The sequence below is a fragment of the Tinamus guttatus genome, unplaced genomic scaffold, assembly GCF_059628265.1.
Source record: "Tinamus guttatus ecotype Peru unplaced genomic scaffold, ASM5962826v1 Tinamus_guttatus_pri_ptg000019l, whole genome shotgun sequence".
NCBI lineage: Eukaryota > Metazoa > Chordata > Aves > Tinamiformes > Tinamidae > Tinamus > Tinamus guttatus.
Window position 1 is genome coordinate 844,003 of NW_028288553.1, and position 26,091 is coordinate 870,093.

Below are 26,091 nucleotides of genomic sequence, written 5' to 3' on the forward strand. Positions count from 1 at the left end.
TCTGCTGTAGAAGTAGTAGTTAATTAGGCAAAAGAAAACAGTTTGTAGTCCTTGGATAATGAGCGATGTTAAGCCTGCCATTGGCAGTCTGCTCCTGTGCCCGGGAACAGGAGACCCCAATAGTTCGCCGTGAACCTGCTGGTTGTTCCTCTCTTTGCCGACCGTTTTCACCAATCTGTAGTTGAGTCGCGCTGAGTGAAGCGGGCGAGCGCGAAGGCCCTTTGCTTAACCTCAGGAACGTGCTGATGTCCGAGGAGGTGCCCCCGGCAGCCCCGCGACGCGCTGGGGAGCGCGACCGGGCTGCGGGGGTGCCACGGCCCTGGGAGGAGGCTCTGAGCAGCCCCCAGCTCCACAGATCCTGCGCGTTGGCCCCAGCCAGGCGGGTGCCTGGGCCAGCTGCCACATTGTGCTTCCTTGTCTGAGAGGTCAGTGTTGGCATTAGTTTTTGCATTTTGGGTGCATTTTTGTGCTTCTGATATTGAAATCATCTGTTGACTTGGTAGGGCATCTAACCTTCAGAGCAGTGTGTAGGCTGTGTCTACCACTAGTGTTTAAATCTAGAAGAGCCTGTAGTTCCTAAAGGCAGACAACTTAAAGTGTCTGTAGCTTGATGTGCTGCTTCTAATACCAAGTCCCAAGGAGCAGCAAGATGAATACAAATTCTGCAGGGCGTAATAAATTCAAATGTCAGAAAAGGATGCCAGAGTTTTTTGTGCTCTTCCACGTAGTGATATAATCGCTCCTGATGGGCCCCTTGGCTTTTCTGCATGTGCTGTAGGGAACGCTTTGACTCTCTGGTATCTTGAAAACCAGTGGACATATGGGAAGTTCCTTCAAGTTTGTCTGGTTTTCCACTCATAGGTCTATGGTTATGAATGAACTGAAAGACTTTTAACTCTTACATTGTTAAATACGATAGATGTGTGTATCTTCTGAAATTGCATGTTTTCAGTGCTGTCTTTCATACACAGTCTTAGGGACTAAATGGACCAACGTGACCTCATCAAGGGGAGGACACAGACTGTAAACAAGGGGCAAGGTTTTATGTCTGGCTTTGCAGAAATTGTAGCCAAGGTTTAAATGCTTGATTGTCGAGATGCTTATTGCCAGATGGGATACCAAATGCAGTGCTTGGCCTTGGAGAGATTCCATAAAACTATATTTTTATACATCTCTAGTTAACATATTTTTTGCATATAATAATATAATTCCACTTTCTAGAGCTAAATGCAGTGGAAAAATGCAATCTAGCAAGTCTGCTCGAAAGGCAGACTGAATAGTAAACCGAGTTTGGAAGGTGGCTGCCTGATATGTTGGGTTAAGAAGTGTGTCTTTTAGGAATGGTCGTGACAGCCTGTTTAGGCTGGGCAATACTTCACCCCAAGCTTGCAGAGTAAGAACTGGCAGGTGGCAGAGCTTAAAAATAACTTTTCTTTGTAACGGGGTGCAAATGCAGGAGGAAATGTGTTAACTGGATACTTTCCTTTTACTGCGTCTCGGTGGCAAAAGGGATGATCAAGTTTTGTATCTCCTGGAAAAGCAAATCCCTTTCCCATGGGCTGATGCACCAACCTGTAGCAAGGGACCACGTTTAGTCACAGCAATTTCGTGGTTGGTGAAACCTCCAAGCAGGGGCTTGCACGAGCAGCGCGTGCACTGCCGTTTGGGATTCGCGAGGGAGGAGTGCAGTTAAAGACCCGCTCCTGGGAAGGGAGGGAGGGAAACGGGAGCAGTGTGCCCAAGTGTTTGCTCCCTGCACCGTCGGCATCGCCTGCTCTTGGGGAAGGGGCGAGTTCCTTCTGCCCTCCAGGTCAAACTGCAACAGGGGCAGTTTGAAAACCATCGGCAGTCCCAGGGGCGCTTTGCATCGCAGTACGTGCTTGTATTCAGACCGGAAAGGGGCAGCGCTGCTTTAGTGCTTCCAGCTTTGCACAGAGCTGCCTTTCTGCGTGGACAGCCCCTTCGCGTGGCTCCCTAAGTGTGTTTATCGTGTTTATCATCAGCTGACATCCTGATGCGGCCCACCTCCCTGAACCGAGGATTCTCTCCGTGCTTAATGTCTCTGAAACCTTACAGTAATTGCGTTCTCCTGCCATCTCTTCCATGGTAATCCTACCACGGAAACATTTCCCTTGTCGTCCGAGCCAGTGGTTTCGGGGTAGCCCATGTAACTGCAGATCTCTTAGTTTTCTGTGTGGCAGCAGAAGGGAGAGGCCAGACAGGGCTGGCAGCTCCTCAAGTTCCTCGAGCTTTGCCAGATCAGTGCGTTGCACTGGGGATTGAAGGAGAGCAGGGAGCTCTGCTGGGATTAAATTGACTTTCAGATTGACTTGCTTGTCCTTTCCAGGAACAATTAATGCTAGTGACACTGTTAAAGCAGAAGTCACACTTGCAGCATTGATGAGTAACAGGCTCTCCTGGTTCTTTAATAAAAGGCGCCTCAGTTCGGGTAAACCTGTTGCTGTGTCCGTGTGCTTAGCAGCGGTTGATGACAAGGTCACGTTAACACCACTGAATTTCTAGGCCTTTATGCATTCACTTGAGACCTGTCACTTTCTCCATTGAAATTGCTCTTAAAAATGAATTTGGTTTTGTTGTGGCGAGTTGATATGGCTGAATACAAGCTAAGCTCCTGTGTGGGTATCTCCAGTCACTGCGTCTCCTTTTTTTTGATGTGTCTTCTTTACATGGTGTCTGTCTGTTGCAAGCAGCAGGTATGTATGTTTGAGCACCTCAAACATCATAATTGTTTGCAATATCTAAATAACTTTCAGTGAGATTCTAATTCAGGTCATATTTGGGTATGGTAAAAGGGACTGATGATTTTGGGTGATGGGGCAAAAGGCTGTTCTAGCGCTGAACAACTTGGGTGTTTTCGATGATAGCATTTTGCTTGGCTCCCGTCTGGCTCTTCCTTGGAAATCCATGAGCAGCAGCCTAATCTCCCGGACAGGACAATGCTGGAGCAGGTCTTGCCGCGGGTACGCACCCCTTCCGCTCACTGTGGCCGAGCTGCCGTACATGGAGCAGGGTGGATTTCGCCTCCCGCTGCCCTGGGCTCTTAGGCAGATCCGCGCTGAAGCGGGGGTGCCCTCCTACCTCTGCAAAGAAAAACAAGAATCCAGGCAAACTAAACGTGGAAGTGCAGGGGGTGGCTGCTTCTCCTGGGTTCCACTTTGTGCCTCCCCCCTTTTTGGGGAAGGTAAAGGATCAAAATCACGTGCTGTGCACCCAGTGCTCGAGCACTCGTGTTCGTGCAGGTAGAGAACAACAAGGCGGTTCGGGTGTCAGCCAGGGTGACTAACGTCAGCGCACAAAAGTCAAAGTTTCTTTGTGGTTTGCTGCATGTTTTTCTTTTTTTTTTAACTATAAATGCGTGGTTTCTGCGAAGGCAGAGCAGAGCGCAATGTGTTTTCTGGCTGCCCCTAAGCCATAGAAAGCCCTGCTTCGATCCTGCCTGTGATCAAAAGGCTTGGATTTGAGGACTCTCCCCTTGGTCCAGCTTGGGTTATATAAATCATTTTGTTTATATTTAATTTACATGGTAAGCTAATTCTTTGAAACGTATAATGAGTAATGAGATCCCTGATATGGGCGAGGAGCTGGGGGTTTTGGCTGGCAAGGCGATACCTGTTTAATCTGTGGTGGGGTAACCTGGTGGGTGGTGGGACAACCACCAAAAACAAGTGGCCGGTGACAGCAGGGCCTGGGTGGGCCGGCGGGTCCCGGCATCCCGTGAGGCTGAATTCAGCAGTTTAGTGGATGTCATGGCCCCGCAGGCCCTGTGGCCGCCTCGGTGTGTCCGGGTCCTGGTGGGGCAGGAGCTTCGGTCACCTTGCCGCGGGGAGGAGCTCGCGATGGCGCTCGTGCTGAGGCTGTTCCTGGCGCTCAGCGTGGGTTGTGAGATGTCCGGGGTTGCTCCTCTTCCCTGCAAAGCTGAACGTGGGGCAAGGGGTGTTCTCATTACATGGAAGAGAAATGAGAACTTGGGTGGTGCTGAGAATATCTTCCGACTTTTGATGGGGTGCTGGTTGGGATGAAGTGTTGAAGTGTTTTGGAGGACTACTCTACACCAGTTTAAGATGGTTTAAAGAGTAGGCGTTGGGACCAGGTAGAGAGACCCTCGTATGCTTTTGGCAAAACATTGCCTGTTAAAGTGCCACGATGCCCTTCCTCCCTGTGGGAGGGGGAGGAAGAGGGTGCACTTGCAAAACTCAGGGCTACCTTGGAAGATTAAGGTCACAGTGTAAAACGTAGAGCTGTGCCACTCAATGATGTTTCTCTGCATGTCCCTCCTTCCTAGTGATCCTGGGACTGCATTGAAGCTGTGCTGGGGAGCCGAGCTGGGAGGAGGCTCTGCAAAGCCAGAGCAAAGGCTTTTAGAGCAGGGTAGGAGTTTGGAAGTGCTCTCCCCTTTGGAAAGCCTCTAAGGCCGATCAAATTTGCAGGTATACTCAGCTGATACCCTGGTGCTGAGTATATTGGTGTTTGGGAGCTCCTTAATCCCTCCCTGAAGAGAGCTATGGAGCTGGTCTGGCTGCTTGCAGCGTATGGAAGCACATCAGCAAAAACATCCGCGTCCAGAAAAGATTTTGGTGTTTCTCTTCTGTTTACTTTTTTTTTTTTTAATCTGCTTCAAGTCTTTTTAAACACTTACAGGGCAGATAGAGCAGCCCTCCCCTGAAACCAAGGGCGTGCTGAGTGCCTGAAGGGGAAAGGTCAGTGCCGCAAACACATTGATTAAAGAGAGGCAATTTGTAACTTTAACTGACACAGCCGAGCTTTTAAGCAGGGGGACTTCATAAAATATGTATTTGTTTTCAGAGTTTGATAAATTGACCCGAACAGTGTATAATCAAGCTGAATTTTTCATATTTTTTATCAAAGGCAAAATTAAAGTGTGCGCTTGTATTTCTGCAAATGCAGTTATCGAACACAAGTACTTTTTTTCCATCTGAACAAAACATTTTTTTCCCCCAGATTGGCACTTTCTAGTAGCCGTCCTTGCCTTGTCCATACGGCCTGTGTCCATCGGCTCCGTGGAAATGGCAGCCCCTCCTCGCGGTGTCCGCGCGGGCACAGGGAAAACCCACACAGCAGCAGGGAGCTGCCAGTCCGGGAGGTGGAGGAGCCTCCCGCCGGTACGTGGAGCCACGTCCCGTCCCCGAGCAGCCTCTCGTCGCCGTTGCTCGTTGGCCCTCATCGTTCAGCTCAGCAGGGCTCCGAGGAAAGACGGGGGAAGCCGTGGGTGCTCTGACCGTTAGCGCGACCTACCAGGGAGATAATGGATTTTATTTTCTCTCTGCTACTCAGGATAACCTGCCCTTGACAAGGCAAGGAAATTGAGGAGGAAAATGTCATTACCTGTTCTGCTCCCAGCAGTCAGGGATCCCTTCCCTTCATGTTACACTTATCCTTAGCCCTTGGATGCCTGTTGAACCACCCGAGCTTGCTGTTGTGAGCTGGCTTTTGTGAGGATGCTTTCTCACTGCCCCCAACTTCCTCTTCTGCTGCATGGGGCTCTTGGCAGCGGTGCTGGTTGGTTTTGGAGAGGGTCCTGCTTGATGCTTCTCGTCTCCTTTCTTTGGAGGATACTAAGGAAGTGCTGCTGCATCTACGTAGCCGTAGGTGCTCCATGGAGAGGCAGCTGCAATGTCCTCAGATGGGGTGGGCAGGAGCTGAGGGACCTCCCCCTGAGGGCACTTCTAAAGGGTGGGAGACTTCGCACCCATTCCTTGGGCCTTTTGGGGATTTTCAATTGGATGGGGAGTGGGGGTGTGTTTTTTTTTTTTTTTCTCCCCTCATCTCTTTCCAAGAGTCTTTGACTTGTAATATCACATGTAAGTTGGTGCTTTTAATAGGTTTATTTTCCTTTAATAGATTCTCCTCCTGGCATGTAAAAATGAGGGGAAAAATATTTCTACTTCATTAGTAACATTTTGTTTATTGTAATTATATACCAGATATTATGAGTACAGCTCAAATAGTCAAATAGGAAAATTGTTCACTGTGCCACTAAATCGTGCCCTTCTGCAGTTCCAAAGCAGAGAGAACCTAAGGGTGTGTGAGTGCTCCTTATACCTACACCTTGTGCCATTGATTTCTTTTTCTTCATGCTCAATCTCACTTATAATACATGATTTTTACTTAGGATTTTTTGCAATATTTAGCAGTGTCAGTGGTTTGGGGGTTGGGTCTTAGCAGATCCTTTGGAGCATGTTGGACTGGAGAGCTCATCCTTCAGAAACAGCCTCGCTCTGCCTGGGGCTGCAGTTTATGACAAGCAGCTCAACAGGATGAGAGGCCGAACGGGCGCCAGCCCCTTAGAAACTTGCTCTCGTTCGACTCGTGTGGTTTCAAGTACAAATGCAGCTTTCTCATTTTTCTTTTTCCAGGCTGGCCTGCAAGAGGCTGGCGCGGGAGGAAGAGTTGTGGCTGGGTGTTTGTTTTGGCCTGCAGGCAATGTAAAGGTTTTTTGTTTGTTTTCTCTGAACAACAATAGACGGATTTTACCTAAAATGCAGTGTATAGCCTATTCCCTGACCCTCCTCTCCACAAAAAACATGCCTTAATGACAGGACAGTGATGTTCTTCTGCCAAGATGGAGCTTTTGAGTGAACGTTAATCCCATCACTCATGCCACAATCCTTGCAAAGCTGTGCGTTTTTAAACAGAGAAATGTTCCTTCTGTATCCACTGCGATCCCAGGCTATCCTGAGTGGGTTTTTAGTACTGAGTGGTGTGAACGTGGCATGTTTTGGTGACCGTGGCTGTCATTTTGGCTCTGAACTAGCGGCATTTCCAACTCATGTATCTTAGGATTCACATCCTCAGCTTAATATGCACTGAAATATTTACACTTATCTACTAATTCAAACTACTTAGGAAGGAGCAAGAATGAAATTTTTGGCTGTCCTGCCACTAGTCGCTATGCTTTTTTTTTTTAGTTGGGAAAATTACTATTCAGGACAGTTGTAGAGCTGGGCATAAGGAAGACTGGATCATTAATATTTAACTGGGCTGGAAGTAGAAAGCTTTGTAACAATAATAATAATTTGCACTTGCACAGCACATTTCTCCTGAGGATCTCAAAGCACTTTACAAACCATTTAATTAAGCCTTGCTGAATCCCTCTGAGGTTTATTATTAGTCCCATTTTACAGATGGTTAAGCAAGGGCATAAAGAAGTTAAATGGTTTGCCTAAATGAGTTAGTGGCAACGCTAAGCAGGTTCTTCGGGAGTCCTGACCACATCGCTCCTCCCTAACGGAGAAGCTGTCGCATGGCCGCAGCGTCCTGCCGGCAGCCGAGTGACGGAGCATCGTGGCCAAGGGCTATGATAAGGGCAAGGATCTTATTTGAGAGTTCACTGCAGCCGCTCTCCAGAGACGGCGGACACTCTAGACTCACCCTCTCTCCTCTCCATCCATCCCAGCTGTGGAGCAGGTAGAAGGCATGGAGACAACTTGGCCGAGGGAGAGGTCTGAGCACCCAGGATGCCCAAGAAGGCAATTGGCTTGAGTCCTGGCGCTGCCACCAGCCCAGCGTCCTGCGTCTCAGTCTTGCACCAGGGATATTTGCATTGCTTTTATTAATACTGCTGCAGCCCTAGCCAGCCAGGAGCGATTTCATCAAGCAAGGAAAGACGCTCTTGCCTCTGTATTTGAAATTATTCATGCCATTAGCAGCTGCTTTTTCTCAGATGCCCACCGTGAAAGGTTGGTTTATCAAGACACAAAGCAGAAGTGTGTAGGCAAAGGGACGAGGGCTCACTGCTTAGCTGAGATCCACTTAGGAGGGTGTTCGTGTACAAATGCATTAGATTATGGTTAAACAGCTTATGGACATAAAAACACATTAGAACTTTACAGTCTGCTATAAATTACAGTTTTGCGGCATTCACAGCCCCAATGTTAGGTAATTACATTCATTAATCTACTACTAAGAGCACATAAAGTTGCCTCCCTTGTACTCAGCTGGGAATGTGCCGAGAAGGATCTCCCAGCCTCTGTCTCTTCCCTCCTTACTACCTCCATCCATTAGGCCTTGCTATGAGAAGCTTTCCAACTTTATGATGTTGTTTAGCAGACCAAACTTTCAAGTGTGTATTTGCCTTTGCATTTAGGATGCACTTTGGCATCCTGATAAACCTATCGCGTGTGGTTCCAGGCTGTTCTTGTGAGCAGCTCTCGTGGCTGGGGCTTGCTGCAATCACTTAGTTGGGAGGATGTTCTTGCTTGTTGTCCCTACAGCGACCCGTTGTCCCTGCCCTGCTGCCTGATATTTAGTAGTCGCTACAGCTGTTGGCTTCAGCATTACATAGATGCTTTTCTGTAGTCTTTGCTCTTTCCAGCTGAATATCCCACACTTCCATACAGAAGGATTTTAGTATTTTCTTCACTTGGACCAGATTTTCCTCTAACATTGACTGAATAACAGCCCTTGTGTGTCTCTGTGCTTAACAAGGTTCAGTGTCTGCCGCTGATGGTTTCCTTTCTTTTTTGGTGTTGCTTCTATCTTGCTCTGTTCGGAAAGGCTTTCAAACAGTTTATTTGAGGTGTAGGCCCATTCCATACACCACGAGCAGAGTCTTCCAGTGTTTCCTCTTTTTGTTCACCTGTTTTGATAAAAGCTTTGACCTGTTTTTATCATGATTTTCTTCTTTCTTAGAGTAGCATGGTCCCTAATCTCTGTCATCAAGACATAGTTCTGCTTGTCTTTTCCATTATGTTCTTTTGGATATTGTTTGATGTGATTTCATTAAGAGGAGAGCTTGGTGTGGTGTGCTCACAGCGTGTCCTGCTGGAAAGGAAGCAGCGCTTGCACCCGGTGAGGCCTGCGCGTCAGCCAGCTCGGGCACTTCACTAAGGCAGAAAATAATCTGGTCTGTCCTTTATCAGGCTTAGAAATGAATCTGAGTATCAAAATCTCCATTTGGACAACTCGACACAGGCGAAGCCTGGGAATGACTCACTGCTGATCTGTCAGCCCATCTAATTGGGTTTACGTTTGCTGATCTCCTTTTGCGTGGAGGTGTCTCCAGAGGAGCCAGGAAAGCTGCCTGCAGAGGCAGGAAGCGATTCTGTGAGGCACTGACAGATGCCTAATCCCGCGGCTGGCCGCGCTGAGAGACCTTCATCTGTTTGCTAAAGAGATGTAGTTTCAGTGACACTTGAGCATTCTTGTTTCCAGGGGATTTCTTTGTCCCTGCTGACAAATTTATTGTACTGATCATTAAATTAATAAAAGGCAGAACCCACCTGCCTTCTTTCTGGGAGAAACGAATTTCTAACACTCTATAACCTGACGGGGTGCACTGCTGCGGGCTCTGTGGGGAGCTCCAAGCTGCTGCTCAGGGCATTCCCACTTCTTCTGCAGTGTTTTGAATCCTTTGGTGGTGGTGACGCCCCTACAGGTGGCATGCGTGCATACGCTACGGACTGAAAAAAACACAGCTGCTGACATTTATGCTGGGATATAAGCCTTTCTCTCTGCCTGTCTCCACAGCAGATGTTGCAGAAGACTGAACTTCAAGGCAAGAGGGAAGGAGGATTTCTTGCGTATGTTTTGGTCTCTGCTCTTGCTCATCATTTTTGATCAGGAGAGCGATCCCAAGGGCTCTCTGGCTTCGGTCTAGTTTTATATAGCCCGGCGCTTTCAGGCCGACACATGCAATTGGATCTGTGTGGGTTTGGCTTCCCTTCGGGTCCCAGGCACCTGCAGAGCGGAAACCCGCCTTGGCCCGCGCGGCTGCCTGGTGCTGGCTGCCCTCTGCGCCACCCGCGTGCTCTGCTCCGTTCCGCGCTGCCCTCCTGCTCCTTTCCGTGCCACCCACCCGCTCTGCACTGCCGTCCTGCTCCTCTCTGTGCTGCCCGCCTGCTCCTCTCCGTGTCGCCCGCCTGTTCCGCGCTGCCCTCCTGCTCTGCTCCATGCCACCCGTGCTCTGTGCTGCCCTCCCGCTGAGGCTGCCTTGGGCTGGCGTCGCAGCCGCGAGCGCTTGGCCATGCTCCCGCATTCCCGGTGCCGCCTGCGTTCCGTAGGGTCCTGTGAAGCGCGGTGGCAAAACGAGGATCCGGCTTCCTGCCGGTGCCAGAGGACCCTCCTTCCTGCGCTGCCGGTCTCGGAGCGCCCATAAAGCAGAGGCCTTCCCTGCTCCATTCCAGAAGGCAAGGACTTAAGTGTGGGTTGGTATCGATGTAAAAATTGAGCAGCCACTGTGTATTGACTATAGCTTCACTGGTAGCTGCTGGAACGTGCTGTGCTATTGCCCTGCTCTTCGTTTAGCTGTTTTGCTCCATTTATTAGATATTACAGAGATTTTCCTTTTCTGGACAGGGCTGGTAGTGATTTCTCCAATGGAAACCTATTGGGAATGACTCCAATCTAGTTGCTGAGAATTTGTTTATTGGGGCAACACGTGCTGGGCTAATTTCAGGGTACGTGTTCCATGGTATCTTTTGCATCCACAAGTGAAGTTATAATGAGAGGATGTAGTGTTCAGGCAGCAGCTTTTTTTGGTTTTCATTTTTTACTTTTTCTCCTCCAGAAAGCAGCAAAATGAGAATTGGCTCTGTCAGTATTTATTGGCAAATTAGTGTTCCTAAAGACTTCCTTTTGCTTGTTCTTTTACAGAGCTTGGAGAAATAAGATTTCACGTAATGCATCTGGGATTGGATTACTGGATTGAATTTTCCAAAGTACGCTGGGGAGAGCTGAGCATGTTTAGAAAGCAGCTAAGCCCCTCTAAGTCAGTTAAAAAATTCAGTTCATGATAGTCGATGAGGGATTTTTGCAGTGTTTCTGCTTTGGGTGGTTTACTTGCTGTTGGATGGTCACGCTTCCTTTGAGGTGTTTTGTCAGGGGTTATTAAGCTTTTAGTGATGGGGATGGCGGGATGCTATTTTTGTCTGAAAAATGGAAGGAAAAAGCCCTGTGGAAGTTGCTGTTCTTGGGCCCGTGCTTGCTTAACACGACTGTCGATTCTCACAGGAACTCTTTGGGGGAACGTCTGCGTTGTGACGGCTTTGGAAAGCCACAGCCATAGGCGGCGCGCTCAGGGCGTGTCCACGCCACACGGGGACGGTTGTTGCTCTGCATCTGCCCCAGCTCTCGCTGCAGCGCCCTGCGTGTCGGGGCTTGGTCCTCGGCTCCAGGCTGAGCGCACGGCTGCAGGGCCGAAGGCAGAGACCTCCGTGTGCTGCCCTGGCAGCAGAGCTCGGGGTTCTGCAGGGCCTGGGAAATCCCAGCTCTGCTGCAGGGATGCCACGAGGCTGGGAGAAGAGCAGCTGGATTCAGGCCAGTTTTGCAGAGAGCTGCAGAATCTACATTTTATTTTGGGCTTTGGTGTCTGCTCCTAGGAAATGCCAGTTGTTAGGACATCCTAGGGCAGCATTGCTGTCTTTGGTCATTGGAAATGCACTTTTGGAAAGAGCTCTTAAGGGAAGTTTGCGTGGTGCTCTGCCAGCAGAGATAAGGAGCAGACCTGGAATAAAAGGTGGGCTGAGATCGGGGGGAAGGAGAGCGAGCGTCCCAAACTCATCCCCTGAGGTGTGGGCTTTTCAGACTACAGAGTAAGTTTTAATGGGTCATCAAGAACTCAAGAGGGAAGACAAACATAATCCTGAACAAAGTAAAAGCTGCAGGACCATAAAATACTTGAAATCCTGCATGGCGTCTTCCAGGTCCCACGTGTCCTAGAGGGAGCCCGCAGAAGCGCAGTGTGGTAGCAGCCTGTGTTCTTCTCACCTCTAAATAGGGAATGGGCAAAGGCACAAAATATTTTTTGCCCTTCTAACAGCAAGAAATGCCAGTCGGGTAGGAAGGTTTAATGCTCTCAGCAAATCTTTGCAGTTTATGTTTTTACATGGTAGTCATTTTCTTGAGTCAAAAATCCCTGCTGCCTGTTAAGTAAACACAGAAAGCATAGATTATGAGTTAGAAGTATCGACAGCATCTCAAGTGCTATCAGAGAACATTTAATTCAGTTTAATTTTGTGATAAATCTCATGTTTAATCCTCTGGTTGCTCTGTAATCATGTCTCTATTGATCTTTTCTGAATGACTGCATGCAGTTTAATAAACTTTGCCATTAACCCAAGGTTTCCGAAGGGGGAGATTGATTCCAGTATCAACTCCAATAGAACCAATAAGTACCTGAACATCATTAAATCTGTCCATTATAAAACATTTGCGTTAAGATCAAAGTAGAGTGGAGAGATGAATGTGCAGGTTATTAGAGAGAGAGTTTGCAACTGGAAGGTCTCAGCCTGTCAGTCAAAATCAGCCGCAGTTTTCAGCTTGGTTGATTCAAGCTGACACCTCCTTTCATTTCTTATTTCTCAAATCAGTCTTTCATCCTATTGAGTGACCTCCTTCCCTCCCTCTTTTCCCAGCCATAATTATAGCCCTTAATTTATTCCATCTTTTTCACTCCGGGCATGTGTTTAGTCTGGGTTTCTGAGGTCCTTTTTGCCCTGTAATAAAAGAGTGAAGTTTGAGTTCATTTTCACCATGTTTTGGTTTGGATTTATTTCTAGTCCTGAACAGATTTTACGAAGAATGCCTTGGGTATATAAAATATATAAAGATATATAAAATAGGAAAGGGATTGGGCACAGGTTGTAACTGGGAAAAAAATGGTATAACCTTCTCAAATTCCTTCTCTTCAGACCTCTTCCCACCAGTCCTTCGCAGGTGTCACCTCACAGACTGCTGCTGCAGAAGTTGCATTAGGCTGTTTGGCCCCAATCCTTAAGGACACATAGGAATAGCTCTTGTACAGAGACTTAACACCAGCAGAATTGCATTGGAAATAAAGCCCTGAGTTCCTTGCTCCTGAGTGCTGGTGGCCTTGCAAGCGTCAGTACCTCTGACTGATGCTGGGGAGAAGACTAATTCCTCTGAACACAACGAGACCTGATTCCTGGGGAAAGACAAGTGAAGAGCAGGTGGTGCAGACCGGCAGGCTGTGTCTGCAGGCAGCTTTGCTGTTCTATGCGTGTCAGAGCGGTGCTGCCCTCCGCAAGGGAGGGAGCAGGAGAACGGAGGGAGCAGACTCGTGTGCGTGCCGCCCCGCTGGAAGCGGGGCCACCCTGGCAAGCGGCTTGAAGGCGAGGGGCTGGTGTCCTCCCTTTCTAGCATGGGTGGTGCAGAACAGGAGGGGCGCGTGGGGAACGTGGCTTCCCCATCCCGGGAAGGGGACGGATGGGGGAGAAGGCGGAGAGGCAAGAAGTGCCTCCTTGGTAGGAGGTTGAAAAGAACTGCCCGGATATGGAGACACGGAAGAACGAACGTCAGGAGAAGGATGCAGCGATTCCACGGGATGCGTCTGAGGAAGACGCCGGTGTGGCCGGGTAGCCTTTGTGGATCCGTTAAGTTGAAGGGCAGCAGAGAAGATGAAAGCCTGACTTCCCTGCTGTGCCCAAACAGATTAACGAGCAGAACAAGCCCTGAGGTGTTTCGTGTTGTGTTGTGCTCGGGCACACGGACATGTTCCTTGCCTTGATCTGCTTCTGAGCTGAGGGCAACGTGACGGCTCTGTCAACCCATGTTACCCTCGTGGGGTCTCATTTGCTCTTCCCCTGCCGCTGTGCTGTCCCAGCCATTTACCTCTTAAAGTATTTACTGTAACAAGGTACAGTGAAATAGGAAATGGTTTTGCTTCTACAGCTGAGCACCAGTGTGTAGAAGGACAAAAGCCCAAATTCAGAGCCATTCGTTTTTCTTTGCAAAACCCATCACTGGGATTTAAATAGTTCTAGGCCTCTGAATACCCTCTTGATGGATTGGGGCTTAAGTGACTTGCTTCAGGTCCCGGAGAGTGTGGGCGGAGGAGCAGGAATTTCCGCGCATCTCCCGAGGATCCTCGCTAATAACTCACTGTGTCAGCCCGGGCAGCAGGAGAGGAGCTGCGATGATATCCATCAGGAGGAATTGGGTACTGGTGCCGACAGGCACGCTGGAAAACAAAGGACAGGTTTCCTTCCCGGCGCAGTGGGGTTCCCGCTCGAGGCGGCTCTCCCAGGCGCCTTGCCCGGGCCTGCTCCGCGCTGCGCCCCAGGCTCCACGACGGCGGCAGTGTGGCGCTTTCCAACGAGAACCGGTTACGGGTTCGCTCAAGGTGACCGGCGCCGTGTGGCTTGAGCCTCGGCCTTGCTCCGGCGGCAGTGCACTCAGCAACCGCAGCTCCTGGCGAGGCTGCTGGAGGCAGGAGGGGAGCCCCTGGCCCCGCACGTGCCATTTTCGCCTGTGCATCCGCTAAACGTGTGTCCGCGCAACGCGATACTGCAGAAATCGCTTTTCCAGCTACTGAATAGCCCTGAACGTTAAGCGATGGTTCAGTTGTAAAAGACCTATCCACAAAGTAGCTGCTCCTTTTTTTTTTTTTTTTAATTCTCCCTGAATATTTGCAAAAGACCCATTTTCAGCTGTGGAGCAACTGCAAAGGAAATGACTTTTTTTTTTTTTCTGTTTTTTTTTTTTTTTTTTCCCCTCTGGTGTGTGAGATTGTGTTACAGGATCTATGTCCTGAGATAAACTGAAGAACATCATAATCTCTGCTTTTCCCTTTTTACTTATTCATGCTGTCTTCTGTGCCCATTTAACTGCAGAGTCCACAGTCTAAATATGAGATGGTAGAAGATGGAAGGAAGGAGCTGTGCTCCCCTTTCGCAGGGTGGCTGGATACCCCAACGCTATGCCGGCGCGCAGTCCTTCGCGTTGCTGTGCTCACCAACTCTGCCTTCAGCAGATCTGCTTCCTAGGGGAAGAATAAGCCAGAAAATGTAAGGTTATGTATTGCTTTAATTCCCTAAAACTTGTCATTTTCCAATTATTCAGTCTAGAAGGACTTTCTTTTTCCTCAGATGAGGAGCTGAACTGTATTTTTCTGATTGCCCCAAGGTTCTGCTCCTTCCCCTAATGAAGCGTATCCCCAAGCATGCCCATGAGTTAGGTGGTACAGGCCTCTGCTCGTGTCTTGAGTACTCTTGGTTTCTCGCCGTATTTTCTAATCACTGCCCTTTTGTTTTAAAATGCATCTTCATCAGTGTTTTGTGTGAGGTTGTGTTGTGTGCTCTTGCCACATGCCAAGAGCCACTGTAGAGTCAAGTGGTGCCAAGAGAAGGAAAGAAAATCGCGAGGAACGTGAGACAGCAGGAACTTGGAAGAAGAAAATGATAGTGCTGAGAGTGCTCACCTTCTTGACCCATAAGACAGAGAGGATTGTTTCAAAATAATAAAATAATAAATAATAAAATCTGCGAAATAATAAAATAATAAAATCTGCACGTTGGAGCACTTACACGTGGTGTAAACCATGAGAAGTTCTCCCAAGGCACTGGAGGAGGAAGCAAGTTCTGCACGAGCAAAGGGTGCCGTGTGCTGGTGAACTGCAGGGTGCCCTTCAGGCAGCTGCACGTGCAGGTCTGGGCTGCAAGAGGTGATCTCGGATCTCCCCTGGCAACAGCAAGATCCCTGGCATAAATCCCTCAGAATCTCTAGGGAAGGAAAAATACATCGAGGACTTGCAGGCAGGCGGGAGCTGGGTGGAGTGAGAGCTCCAGGATTGCTGTCTCCTGGCAGGGGAGCCCAGGCTCTGGCTGCGTCTGTCCGAACAGAATCGTCTGTGTGTACTTTGCCTTCTGCAGAGCCAAGAAGAAAATCAGTGCTTGGGCTTTGTAACCCCAGCTGGTGTTTCTCAGTGCTGCTCTTGGCGCTTCCAAAAGCAGGTTTCTCCCAGCTGTGATTTGGCTGGACGCCGGTAACTCGACTGACTGTTCGCTGCGGTCACAGTGTAGCGTGGTGGAGCACAGGAACGAATGACCTGGGATCTGCTGCTCTCATGTTCATCCACCTTCAGGTACGACGTGAGGTTCTGCCAGCTTTGATTCTGGGAGTCTCTTTGACTCAACATCTGACCTGGTGGCCTTAGGTTTTAGCTGAAGGTTCGTTTGGCACAGTCTTTGCAGTGAACGCTATTGAAATATTTCATGGACTCTCCACTTCGGTTTTCAGCTAAGTTAGTGCAGCTGTTTTGTAGAGGTGAGGACCTTTGAAATCCCGAGTCATTATGTTCTGCTGTTGTAAATGTTGGTGTGTCTTTTGCACTCGAATGCTTGCAGAGATTTCATTTAAAACATATGTTTTATCACGCCATGGTAAAAATTGGAGTGTCTGCTCTCAGTCACCGATCTCACCCCAAATGAGAACAAGTTCAAGTATTTTGTGAAAATTGCATTGTACACAGTGAGACTGAGACACATATTTAAGTGTTTGGTTTAATTAAACGTGAGATGATTATTCAGGTATGGCACAGAAACAGTATTATATAGTCTGGGTAATTAATCACAAAGGAGCAGCCCAAATCTGATTTGAAATATGAGATGGCATAAATTGTAGAGAAATACAATGTCTGCATTCAAACACTCTGTGCCTAAGTAAATCATGATCTGTTTGTTAAACTTATGACTAAGGAGAGACATTTATGTTTGTGAGTAAAATATTTTTTCCCATTAGTGGCCTAAGTCTAGCATACTAATAGAAGTGAGTAATGTTTGCATGTGCTGAGGACTGCCTTTCTGCTGCAAAAAGCAGCATACTGGGTAAAATGTAGGTAGGAAAGTAGTGCCAACCATGTATTCTCTAAATAAAGCCATGCAGAGCTTAAGTTGACATGTATGACTACGGCTGAGCAAAGGGATCCAGATGAGCCCTTGTTTCTGTTGGCTTGGTGTCTGTATGTTAGTGCTACTTAGGTTTGACGAAGTTTTTATTATTTGGCCCTTGTGTTTATACGAATGATGATGCAGTTGGGTAAGTGCTCGGTGAGGTGGATTTGCCACGGTGCTCGACACTTGCTGCAGCCCCTGAAAGCCACAAAGGCTTCATCATTTGAAGGGCTCTGTAGGGCTGAATTTGCTGGAAGATCAAATCCAAGGTTCTTCCTAATGGGCTGGTGGAATTAGCAGCCGTTTTTGACCTGAGCTTGTTGGTGCTGCTGCTCCCACCTGTAAAATGGGAACAGTGAAACACATTCATGTTCATATAAAATAAGTCATTAATATTTTCAGAGCATCTGATACTAGACTACGGCACTGTATAGAGGAGCCCTTGAGGAAATTAATACTTGTGCATTCAGTAGAGGACTTGAATGGAGCGTAAGCAAACAAGCTTTTAGACCTGCACGTTGGACGAAGAGAAGAAAACAAAGTCGCGAACGGCTGCTCATTAACCGAGCACCTTCCGCGCCGCGACAGGCAAGAGTAGCGCGGAACCAGGTAATTAAAGATTGTATCATAATGCAGAGACACGAGAGGGCTGAATTAAGGTGCTGTTTGCAGCTTTAATTCTGGCATTTCATAACTTCCAAGCCCTTGACTTTTGCAACCTCAATAATGTTACTTCAATGTCGCTTTTTGTTTGCAGTCGAGATGGGCAGCGCCTGAAAAAGACCCTTCTGTTTATCAGCGATATTGCTAATAAATGTTTTGGGGTTGAGAAATCTGAGCAATCTCTTCGCTACAGAACGGTTTCATAAAACCCCTCTCGAGCAACCGCCTGCTCTGCTATTGTTTCTCTGCCATCCGTCACGGCCACGTCCTGGGCCACAGCCTGGTGCCGCATTCATCTTCGCTCCATGGCACAATCCTTTTTTGCACAACACCGAATCACTTTGTTTTCCGATTCAAGAGCGAGGCAGGAAGGGACAGATTGTAATTTTATGGAAAAAAGCACTTGTCGGAACTGGTGTGGCAACTTGAAGAAACTGCTTGGATTAGTGGCTGGGCTACTACGGCGGTGTAGTTAACATCATGACTCTTTCACCAATCCCTGCAATACTGTCCTAAAATACTGTAATTTCCCTAGCTGAAGAATCCTTTTTTCTTTTTGGTTGCACCTTATATCTGTTTTTTCTGCCCTGTGTTGAGTGTTTCCAACTTTTTGCCCTGGAGAAGTGCTTTTGGGGAACTAGTTGTGCATTTGGAGGAGCGCACAGTGCATTTAGCTGTCTTATCTGGAGGGAAATGAGTGGCTCCTATAAGCGTCTCGCTTTATTTTCAGATTTTGAAAGATCAGAGGGACCAGTCAGTGCGTTGTTTCCAGGCTTTTATGTCTTGTTGTTTCTGCCAGAGCTAAAATAATGAATTGGGAAGCGAGTGTGAGAATGGTATTGAAGTCCTAGGGCAGTTTCATCCATCAGCTTTAGAAATTTGTACAAAAGCATAACAGGAAACACAGTATAAGTCAATGCTGAGATCTGATGGCAGCTTTAGCAGTTCTCCTGCTGGGCCTGTTTCCCGATGCTGGGGTGGTTCTTGTCTTCGGGTTTGTATGATGCCTGCTAAGGTGCCGGTGGTTCCCTGGGCTGGCAGCCAATGTTGAGCACTGCTGGCTGTGGATGAACTGTCCTACTGCCATCTCATCTCTAGGGTCTAGATACCTAACCTTTTTGCAAACTAAAGCTTAAACCATTTTTTTTCAGCATATATGGATGAGCTGCTGTCAGTATTTTTGGCTGTGTTTGTTGCCTTGGTCTGATTCCTTCTCCTCTTTATGCAAACACCTCTGTTGAATGAAGCACGTCCCCATTGGCAGCCAGCCTTGAGGTGCTCCGTCTGTGTCACCGTTACATCCTGAGCTTAGGAGGAATTTTAAATCAACTCTTGCAGCTGTGTTGGCATTTCATGACCATCTACTAATTTGAAGTGTTTATAAGAGACATTCTTTATGTCAGCTTTATCACTGGAGTGAGCAAGGGGTGAATTGGCAGGCTGCAGGATAAAGCCAGTGTGACCAGCAAGGAATTGGAGCCTGGTTGTAGACTAGTTGAGACACTGCTACATTCACTAGCCTAGTACTCTAAGATGCTTCAATTTCTAAATAATTTTTAAAAGTTGCCCTTTGGTGTCACATTCAAGTGCAGAACTTCAGCTCTTGAATTTGACCCTGGAATAAAAACTGCTCCATAAAGACAATTGGCCAAGGTTGGGCTCGAAGCTCCTTGGTGGCCACCTGAAGTGTTCATTAGATGCAGCTTGCAGATTTTGGCTAGGATTTCTCATGGAAGGACCCCTAACCAGGATGATGATGGCGTTGGGTGGGAGGAAGGCCGGCTGGCGACGGACTCCTGCGGGGAAACGCCTGGGGGTGAGGTGCGGGCTGTACTAAGTGCTGCAAAGCTGCAGAACGTCACTGAGGAGCAACTCCAGACCTGCGGACACGCAGTGGAAACGCGGTGTGTCCTCCAGGCCACCTGTGCCAGGGACGTGTCCAACGCCAAAGGACGCTGCCTCTCCGCCCACCAAACGTGGGGCCTGGATTGCGGTTGTTGGATGCTCCCCGGAGCCGAGATGCTGGCAGGGCCGCCCCGCCAGCCGCACTCCGCTGCCGCGGCACGTACAGCGGCAGCGGCTTGATTAATGCGACTGATAGGAATAAAACCAATGGATTTTTTTTTTTCAGATTGTATGGTACACTCATAAATATTAATGCACTTCTGTATTGAATTGTACATAATTACATATTTATACATTTAAGTCACCTTCCTGATACACTTAAGCCACTTTACTGATGAAAGATATCTCTGGATAAGATGGTTTTAAACCATGCCTAATATGTTTGTATGATTTATTTAATAATGTGTGGGTTTGTACACTGGCAGGAGAGGAGAAAAAGCAACATTAAAGTCAGAATATATTGTACCCAGGATCTGCGACTTAGTTTGAATCAACTCCTTGGGTAGTGGCTGAAAAATAGAGCTTGACATGAAATATGGCTACATCTCCTTATCTACTGATATAAGGTCTGTGCGGTCCTGTCACCTTAGAGTAATTACAGCTTATTACTTTAATCAGGGCGATGCTTAAGTCTGCAATTAAGATTACACTCGCTAATGTGCCCAGGCATGCCATGGTCCTGGCTAAACAACGGAAAGGTGAAAACCACGTGAGGGAGCGCGTGCCAGGAGCGGGAAGTGATTCATCCGTGCCCTGAAGCAGGCACTGGCACTGGAATGCAGCTCCTGTGGGCCCCAGGGTGCTCGGGATGCTGCTGAGCTTTCTGCCTCCCTGGCCTGGGGGCTGGTGGGCTTTGTTCCTCCTTGGTTTAACGTGTCCTGTCGGCACCTGTCTAAGTTCTCATCATTCAGCGTGTTCTGTTGAAGTCCATCCTGCAGATGAAGAACCGAGGGGTTTTTTGATTTGTTTTTTTAAGGCCAAGTAGTGTATCTTTTGAGAGCCATGAGAGGTTCTACCTTGCAGTGCAGTGACACGAGGGTTTGGCCCTCAGCGCTCTATAATTTTCTCTGCAGAGACGTGAGCTACTGAAAAGCAGCTGGCTGGTGCAGAGGGACTTGGTTGTCCAAACACAGATCCTTTATAGAAATGTCATGGTAAAACAATCCTTGCATTACCTGCAAGGCCGGCTTTTATGGCTTGCGGGATGACAAGGTATATGCATCCGGACTTCCCTTTGGCTGTGAGTAGAAGGAACATATTTTGGGAGAATTTTGCAAATTACTACTTCCAGCCTGGAAGATGGATTCCTTTTTTTGTAGAGTTTTCCAAAACTGGTGTGAAGCTGGAGTCATTCATCTTGTCTGTGGATTTATGTGAAGGTCCATTCGTCCCAAGTTCTTAAACTGGCCATACTTTTCTTGAAGTGCACCTGAAAATTCATGAAACTTAATGAAATGGTTACTGTTGACTCAAATGGGGGCGTCTTATGGAGAAGGTCCCCCCAGATGTGTCTGCAGTAATCTGCAAAATGTTGACCTGTCTTCATCTCTCTTTAAAGCTAATGGAAGCCAGTAATTTCTTGATGGCAGTGTTAGCCCCATTAGGTGTTTTATTGGCTTCTGGAGTCCTGCCACTGTTTCATTTAGATCCTGAGACGGGGCGGGGGACGGGAGGGGGGAAGGAAAAAAAAATCCCATTAAGCTGTTTAGTCATTAGGAGAGTATTTTTCTCCCAGAAAGGGTGAGTTTGGGGTGAGTTGTACTCACCTTAAGTTGTACTTAAGGGTTTTAAAGATCTTTTATGAATTTTTGATAGGGCACCTAACTTTTCTGTTATGAATAGCACTGGGTAAAGAAAAACTTAGGATGTGTCCCATGTTGTCTTGCCGAAGGCAGGTTTAAAAAAATAAAAAAGAAGCTTATGGCTTCTGTCTCTTGCTCTCTTTAATGCTTGTGAAATTATTCTTTTCTATCCAATATCAAGTTTGAACCTGGATTGTTTTCAGTATAATTAATATTCTGCCTGATTCTAATGATGACTTCTGTGAGGATCTTGCGTTTCAGATGGGCACTCAGTGAGGACTCTTTAATTAAAATCCAAACAGATTTATCTTTTCTTGAGCATGTTTTGAAGCAAAATGGGCACAGTTAGGATGTTATTCTCCTGAGCCTGAATATTTGTGACAAAGGGACAGATAGACCAATTTCTTCCTCGCAAACTGTCATGTTGTCAGTTGTAATAATAAGGTATGTGAAATAGAAGTGCGGAGGCTTACAGGATCGTGTAGAACTTCATATGGTAGGGCATGGACAGCCTTTTTTGTGGGACCTGAAGGTCAAGGCAACCAGACATGAATAGGCTATGCTTAAAGTATAATGTTCTTTTAAGTAACAGGCACATTAGATGGAAATACCCGTACTTGTGCACTTGAAGTTCTTTCTTTGAGTAGATGTGATTTGAAATGACTGCAGATTTCTTGGATATGTAACAAGCATTGCAACTCACACCTCTCCAGTGGATTCTGCTTCTTCTCTCCCAATAACTCTGCATCTGCCAATTCCTTCTGCTTCCTCTGCCTTTGATGTTATGTTATTGGAGTAATTATATTCTAGTTACACTTTTTAAAAACAAATGCACAGGTTCTGCTTGTTTCAGCAAATAAACTAATTATAGCCTAAGCTACAGAATTTGCATGTTTGTGACTGGACTTGCATATAGATGAACATTGATTCTAGAGTTTAAAGAAGGGTCAGTAATAAAGTTTTTGAAAACAAGCATGACTCTCTCACCCCCTGAGATTTGGAAATGTTCTGCTTAGGGCAGGCTTGAAGAAAAAACAGGGAAGTCAATTGAGATACATTGGCTTTAATTGGCTTTAGGTCAGCTCTTGCCTTGTCTTGTTAAATATAAGAAATAAGTTAAAATAAATGTCGAAGGCCAAGACTTGCTGAAATCGAAGATGACTCTTAATTTAAACATTATGAACATACGCTGTGTTTTAAGCACGTACTCGGTTGATACATGAGGTGTGCTTGGAAACAGTCAGGCTGATGGTATGAAAGGCACAGGGGTGTATGTGGCTGTGTGTGCATGCACTCACTTAATCTTACTAATTATATTTGCCCGTCTCTTCCTTAACTGGCTGGCTGCAAAGATGCTTTTCTCCTTTTCTGGTGAAAAGGAGAGCCCCTGGAAATTGTTTCCTAAAATTATTCTTGAAAATAGTTTAAAAAAAAAAAAAATCGGTATTTTAACGGTTGCATTTTCCTTCTTCCCTTGCCCTCTGCCTGTCCCTGCAGAAGGACGTCGCGCTGAAACCTCAGGAGCGTGTGGAGAAGCGGCAGAACCCGCTGGCCAAGAAGAAGCGGGAGGCACTTACCAACGGGCTCTCCTACCTTCCCAAAAAGAACAGACTTCCCCACCACCAGTACAGCTCCGACCGCGAGAATGACCGTAACCTGTGCCAGCACCTGGGGAAAAGGAAGAAGTTCCCAAAGGGCCTCAGACAGGTGGGGGACGAGCCGCGTGTTGCGGACGGGAGGCCTTGGCGCGTGCTTTGCTGAAGCGGACTTCCCAGCTGCTGGGGTCGCTTGTGTATTTGGGCAGTCGGGTCCCATTTCATGCCCTCTCCTGGGGTGAGGAGAGATGATGTGAGCACTTGAGAAGGATGAGAGAGCAGCGTGTTGGCGGCAGGTCCAGGCTGGCAGAGGCGCGTGCCGAGGCCGGGAGCGAGGCTGCGTGGCACGCGGCCAAGCCGAGCTCTCAACTCAAGAGCCAGGTGAGGTGGTTGCAGGAGGAACAGCTGCCGAGATGGATCTTGCTCTCCTGAGACTGATGATAAGGAGTTGTTTTGTAGGGTGCTGTTGGTGGTCTAAGCTTGTGCTCTTCTGGTTTACTGAGCACCTACCCATAAGCAGGAGCCCTCTGCTTCCCTCCAGGTCTTGGGGAGGGAGCTGGGGTGCGTGTGGCGGGGGAATGAGCGCAGAGCATCCAAGATTGTCACGACGGAGGCTAGAGGTTTGGTCTGTGAGTCAAGACTGTGCAGTGTGGTGTGTTTCTGGTGTCTTAAAAAAGAAGAAAAAGCATAGCAAGTGTGATTTCTCTGCTGTGCATAATGCAGGGAAAAAAATTCTGCTTTTATGGTGAATAAATATCTATATTCTCTCTGTGTTTGCTTGTTGTATGCAAAAGGCCAATGGTTTGGGTGTTTGGAAGTTTGGATGTTTTAAGTGTAACATCTTCCTGTGTGTTCATTTGTCTCATGGGCTACAAAACCATCATCCAAAGTAATGGTGAAGAGGACAGATGTGACCTAAGTTTGAGTATAATTAATGACTCTTTGCTCAAGTTTTAAAACTCTAATGGAAATAACTAATGTTTATTGAATAAGTGTCTGTCTCTGGTGCAACCCAACATTGTTTTGTAGAGAAATAGGTTTTTGAAGACTGAAATTTTGGGGGCTTTTCACAGCATGATCTCAGGCACTTGGGAGGAATATCAAGGCTAACAAGTACACCACTTCTTTTTCGATCCTGATAATCAAAGTTATAGAAGCTGATAAAAAATGAGTTTCCACTAGTATTTACAAGCTCGGATTGGAAGTAGAACTAGAATAAGAACTCAGAGAGCACTTCATCAATGTAAAAAAGCGCCTGTTCTATCCTGCCATACCTATTGTGCTGTTATCTCTTCTAATTTAATCTTATTTTTACTTTGGGGAGGGAGACTTTACTTTCAAAGGGAGATGGACAAACTCTTTGAGGTCTTTGGTGCAATAATTGTGTGATGCGAAGGAATTGAAGGTTGCTGTGTTCCCTTGACCATTGTCTGTGTTCACAAACTCATTCTTTACTTGATTCCTTTTTAGGATGTCAAATGGTAAATGTATCTGCTTTGTTCAGCAGGAACTAGCCTTCATAAAAGCTGACATTTTGCACTATTTGATTCGCATGACATACCCTACTGTCAGGTGAAACTTTTCTGCCTGGTACTTAAGCAGTGAAGAATTGGCCTAGCTGCTGATGGAGGTTATTTGTGAGGTTGTGTTTTTAAGAATAAATATACACTGGTTTGGAAGGTATTGAGTTGTCAAATGTCATGGAAAGTGGTTTTCCTTTTAGCTGATAAATCTGAGCTTAATTCCAGATGGATAAGGCTGAGAGGGAATAAAATATCTCAATATAAATTTAATACATATGGTTGGGATACAGCTCCTTAGATAAGAACATTTTAGTCTCCTGAAGAGTTTAGGTGCTGACTACTGCAAGTAGCTTTGTCACTTAGAAAAGAGATGTGATGATGTCACAGGCAAAGCAGCTTTGAATTGGGGCATTTTCCCTGATTTAATTTATTGCTGATGGAAAAAACCTTTTGATTACCAATTCAGGCGTTGGAAACAGAGAATATAACAAATAAATGCTGGGAAAATGCATCTGCTCTGCTTTTACCAGGCTCAACTTCAGTTGAGCGCCTCTCCTCTGCCCCATCGCTGGTGTCCCCTTGACTTGGTTTTGCTGCGCCTTGGTGCAGCGAGGCAGGGGCAGGGCCAGGGCCTCCCAGTTTCTGACTTGTTCTCCCTTTGCCAGCATGGGCATCCTGGGGGCCCGTAGTCCCTTCAGGGTGTCCCTACCCCAGCGCAGGTCCCTTGTGGGCCACCTCCTCCATCTGCCGTTGGCTGCCAGAGTTTCGGTTGGAAATTGCTTATGATATAAGTATTGTTGTCAAATCTATATAATTACATGTCGCACACGAACATTACGTGTGGATGGAACGATGTGTCCTTGGTGCTGTCATTGCACTGACGTGGTGGCACCAGATCTTGGCTGCCCTCTGTCGCGGTAGGGAAGATGTTCCTCCCGGACATCCTGGGGGTCACTTTACCTGCTGTTCCTGGCCTTGTCTGATAGGTTTTCCTGTGAAATCCGTTACCTGCCAGAAGCAGCTCTCTCAGCCAGGGCTTGGGGTAAAGCCCCCTCACCCAACAGCTGTAGCTGAGGGCGGCTATGGGAGGGCTGCTAATTAGTTTTCAGCGAGTCTCCTTGCAGTCTTCAAGCAGGTATTTATCCTGCCGTGCTGAAGTGCCTACAGGTTTATTGAAATCCAGAAAATGTGAAACTGTAGGTTAATTAAGGCTCATATTTTAGTAGCAGGAAGACTTTTGAACTCTGCTTTGTGAGCTTTCATAAATGTACTTATTAAATGCCTTGAGGAAATTTTAGTTGGCATTAAGCAAACATGAGGCTCATCAGAATATTTCTCCAACCTTTTAAATTCCATTTCCTTTACGTTAATTGGTAGATGGCTTGTTTTTCCATCTGCTCTTTAAAAATGGTGTGGAAATCATAAAGTGAGCACTTGTAAATAACAAAAAGGATGACAAAACATTGAAAGGGTTCGGAAGGCATCTTTGCTTCCTGAACCTCTTCTTGCCCGAGTGGGTGGCTTGAGTTGTCCCCTCGCCAGACAAGGGCAGTATTAGCCCACTTGCACACACGGTGGGACCCAGCCCAGGAAGGCTCCCGCTTGGTTACGTGGAAGGGGTTCGGAGGCGCTGGCAGCGTTTCTGGTGCCTGTTGTTGGTGCAAGCAAGGATGCAGAGCAACGACAGGGGCAGGAGAGGGAAGAAAAAAGGCTGGTGATGCAGGGGTGAATTAGGAGGTAAATGGCAGTGAGATATCAGGAAGAACCGTGCAGCCGTGGACTGCGAGCATGATAAACTACATATTAGCTTTAACCTCTAGCCCATTAGGTGAAGCAATTAAAGGCGAAGGAGGGAGATGCCGGAGCTTTTTCTGTCCCAGAAATAACCCTGCAAAGCTCTTGGCGGTCTTGCCCTGTGGTGCACGCTGGGTGTTGA

The 26,091-nt window shown here is 47.3% G+C and overlaps 1 protein-coding gene and 1 long non-coding RNA gene across 3 annotated transcripts in view; one reads left to right on the plus strand and one right to left on the minus strand.

The window, feature by feature from the left end:
- The window catches only part of LOC148596271 (uncharacterized), a 358,959-nt gene extending 336,046 nt beyond the window's left edge, over nt 1–22,913 (minus strand). The window contains exon 1 of the long non-coding RNA XR_015913336.1: nt 22,894–22,913. This is a non-coding gene — a long non-coding RNA (uncharacterized LOC148596271). The remainder of the gene's footprint in view (nt 1–22,893) is intronic.
- LOC104577625 (activator of transcription and developmental regulator AUTS2) overlaps nt 1–26,091 on the plus strand; it is a 615,539-nt gene that overhangs the window by 126,013 nt on the left and 463,435 nt on the right. For both annotated transcript variants that reach the window (XM_088524333.1, XM_088524338.1), the window contains exon 2: nt 22,535–22,744. In XM_088524333.1, coding sequence (XP_088380459.1) covers nt 22,535–22,744 — 210 coding nt within the window. The remainder of the gene's footprint in view (nt 1–22,534; nt 22,745–26,091) is intronic.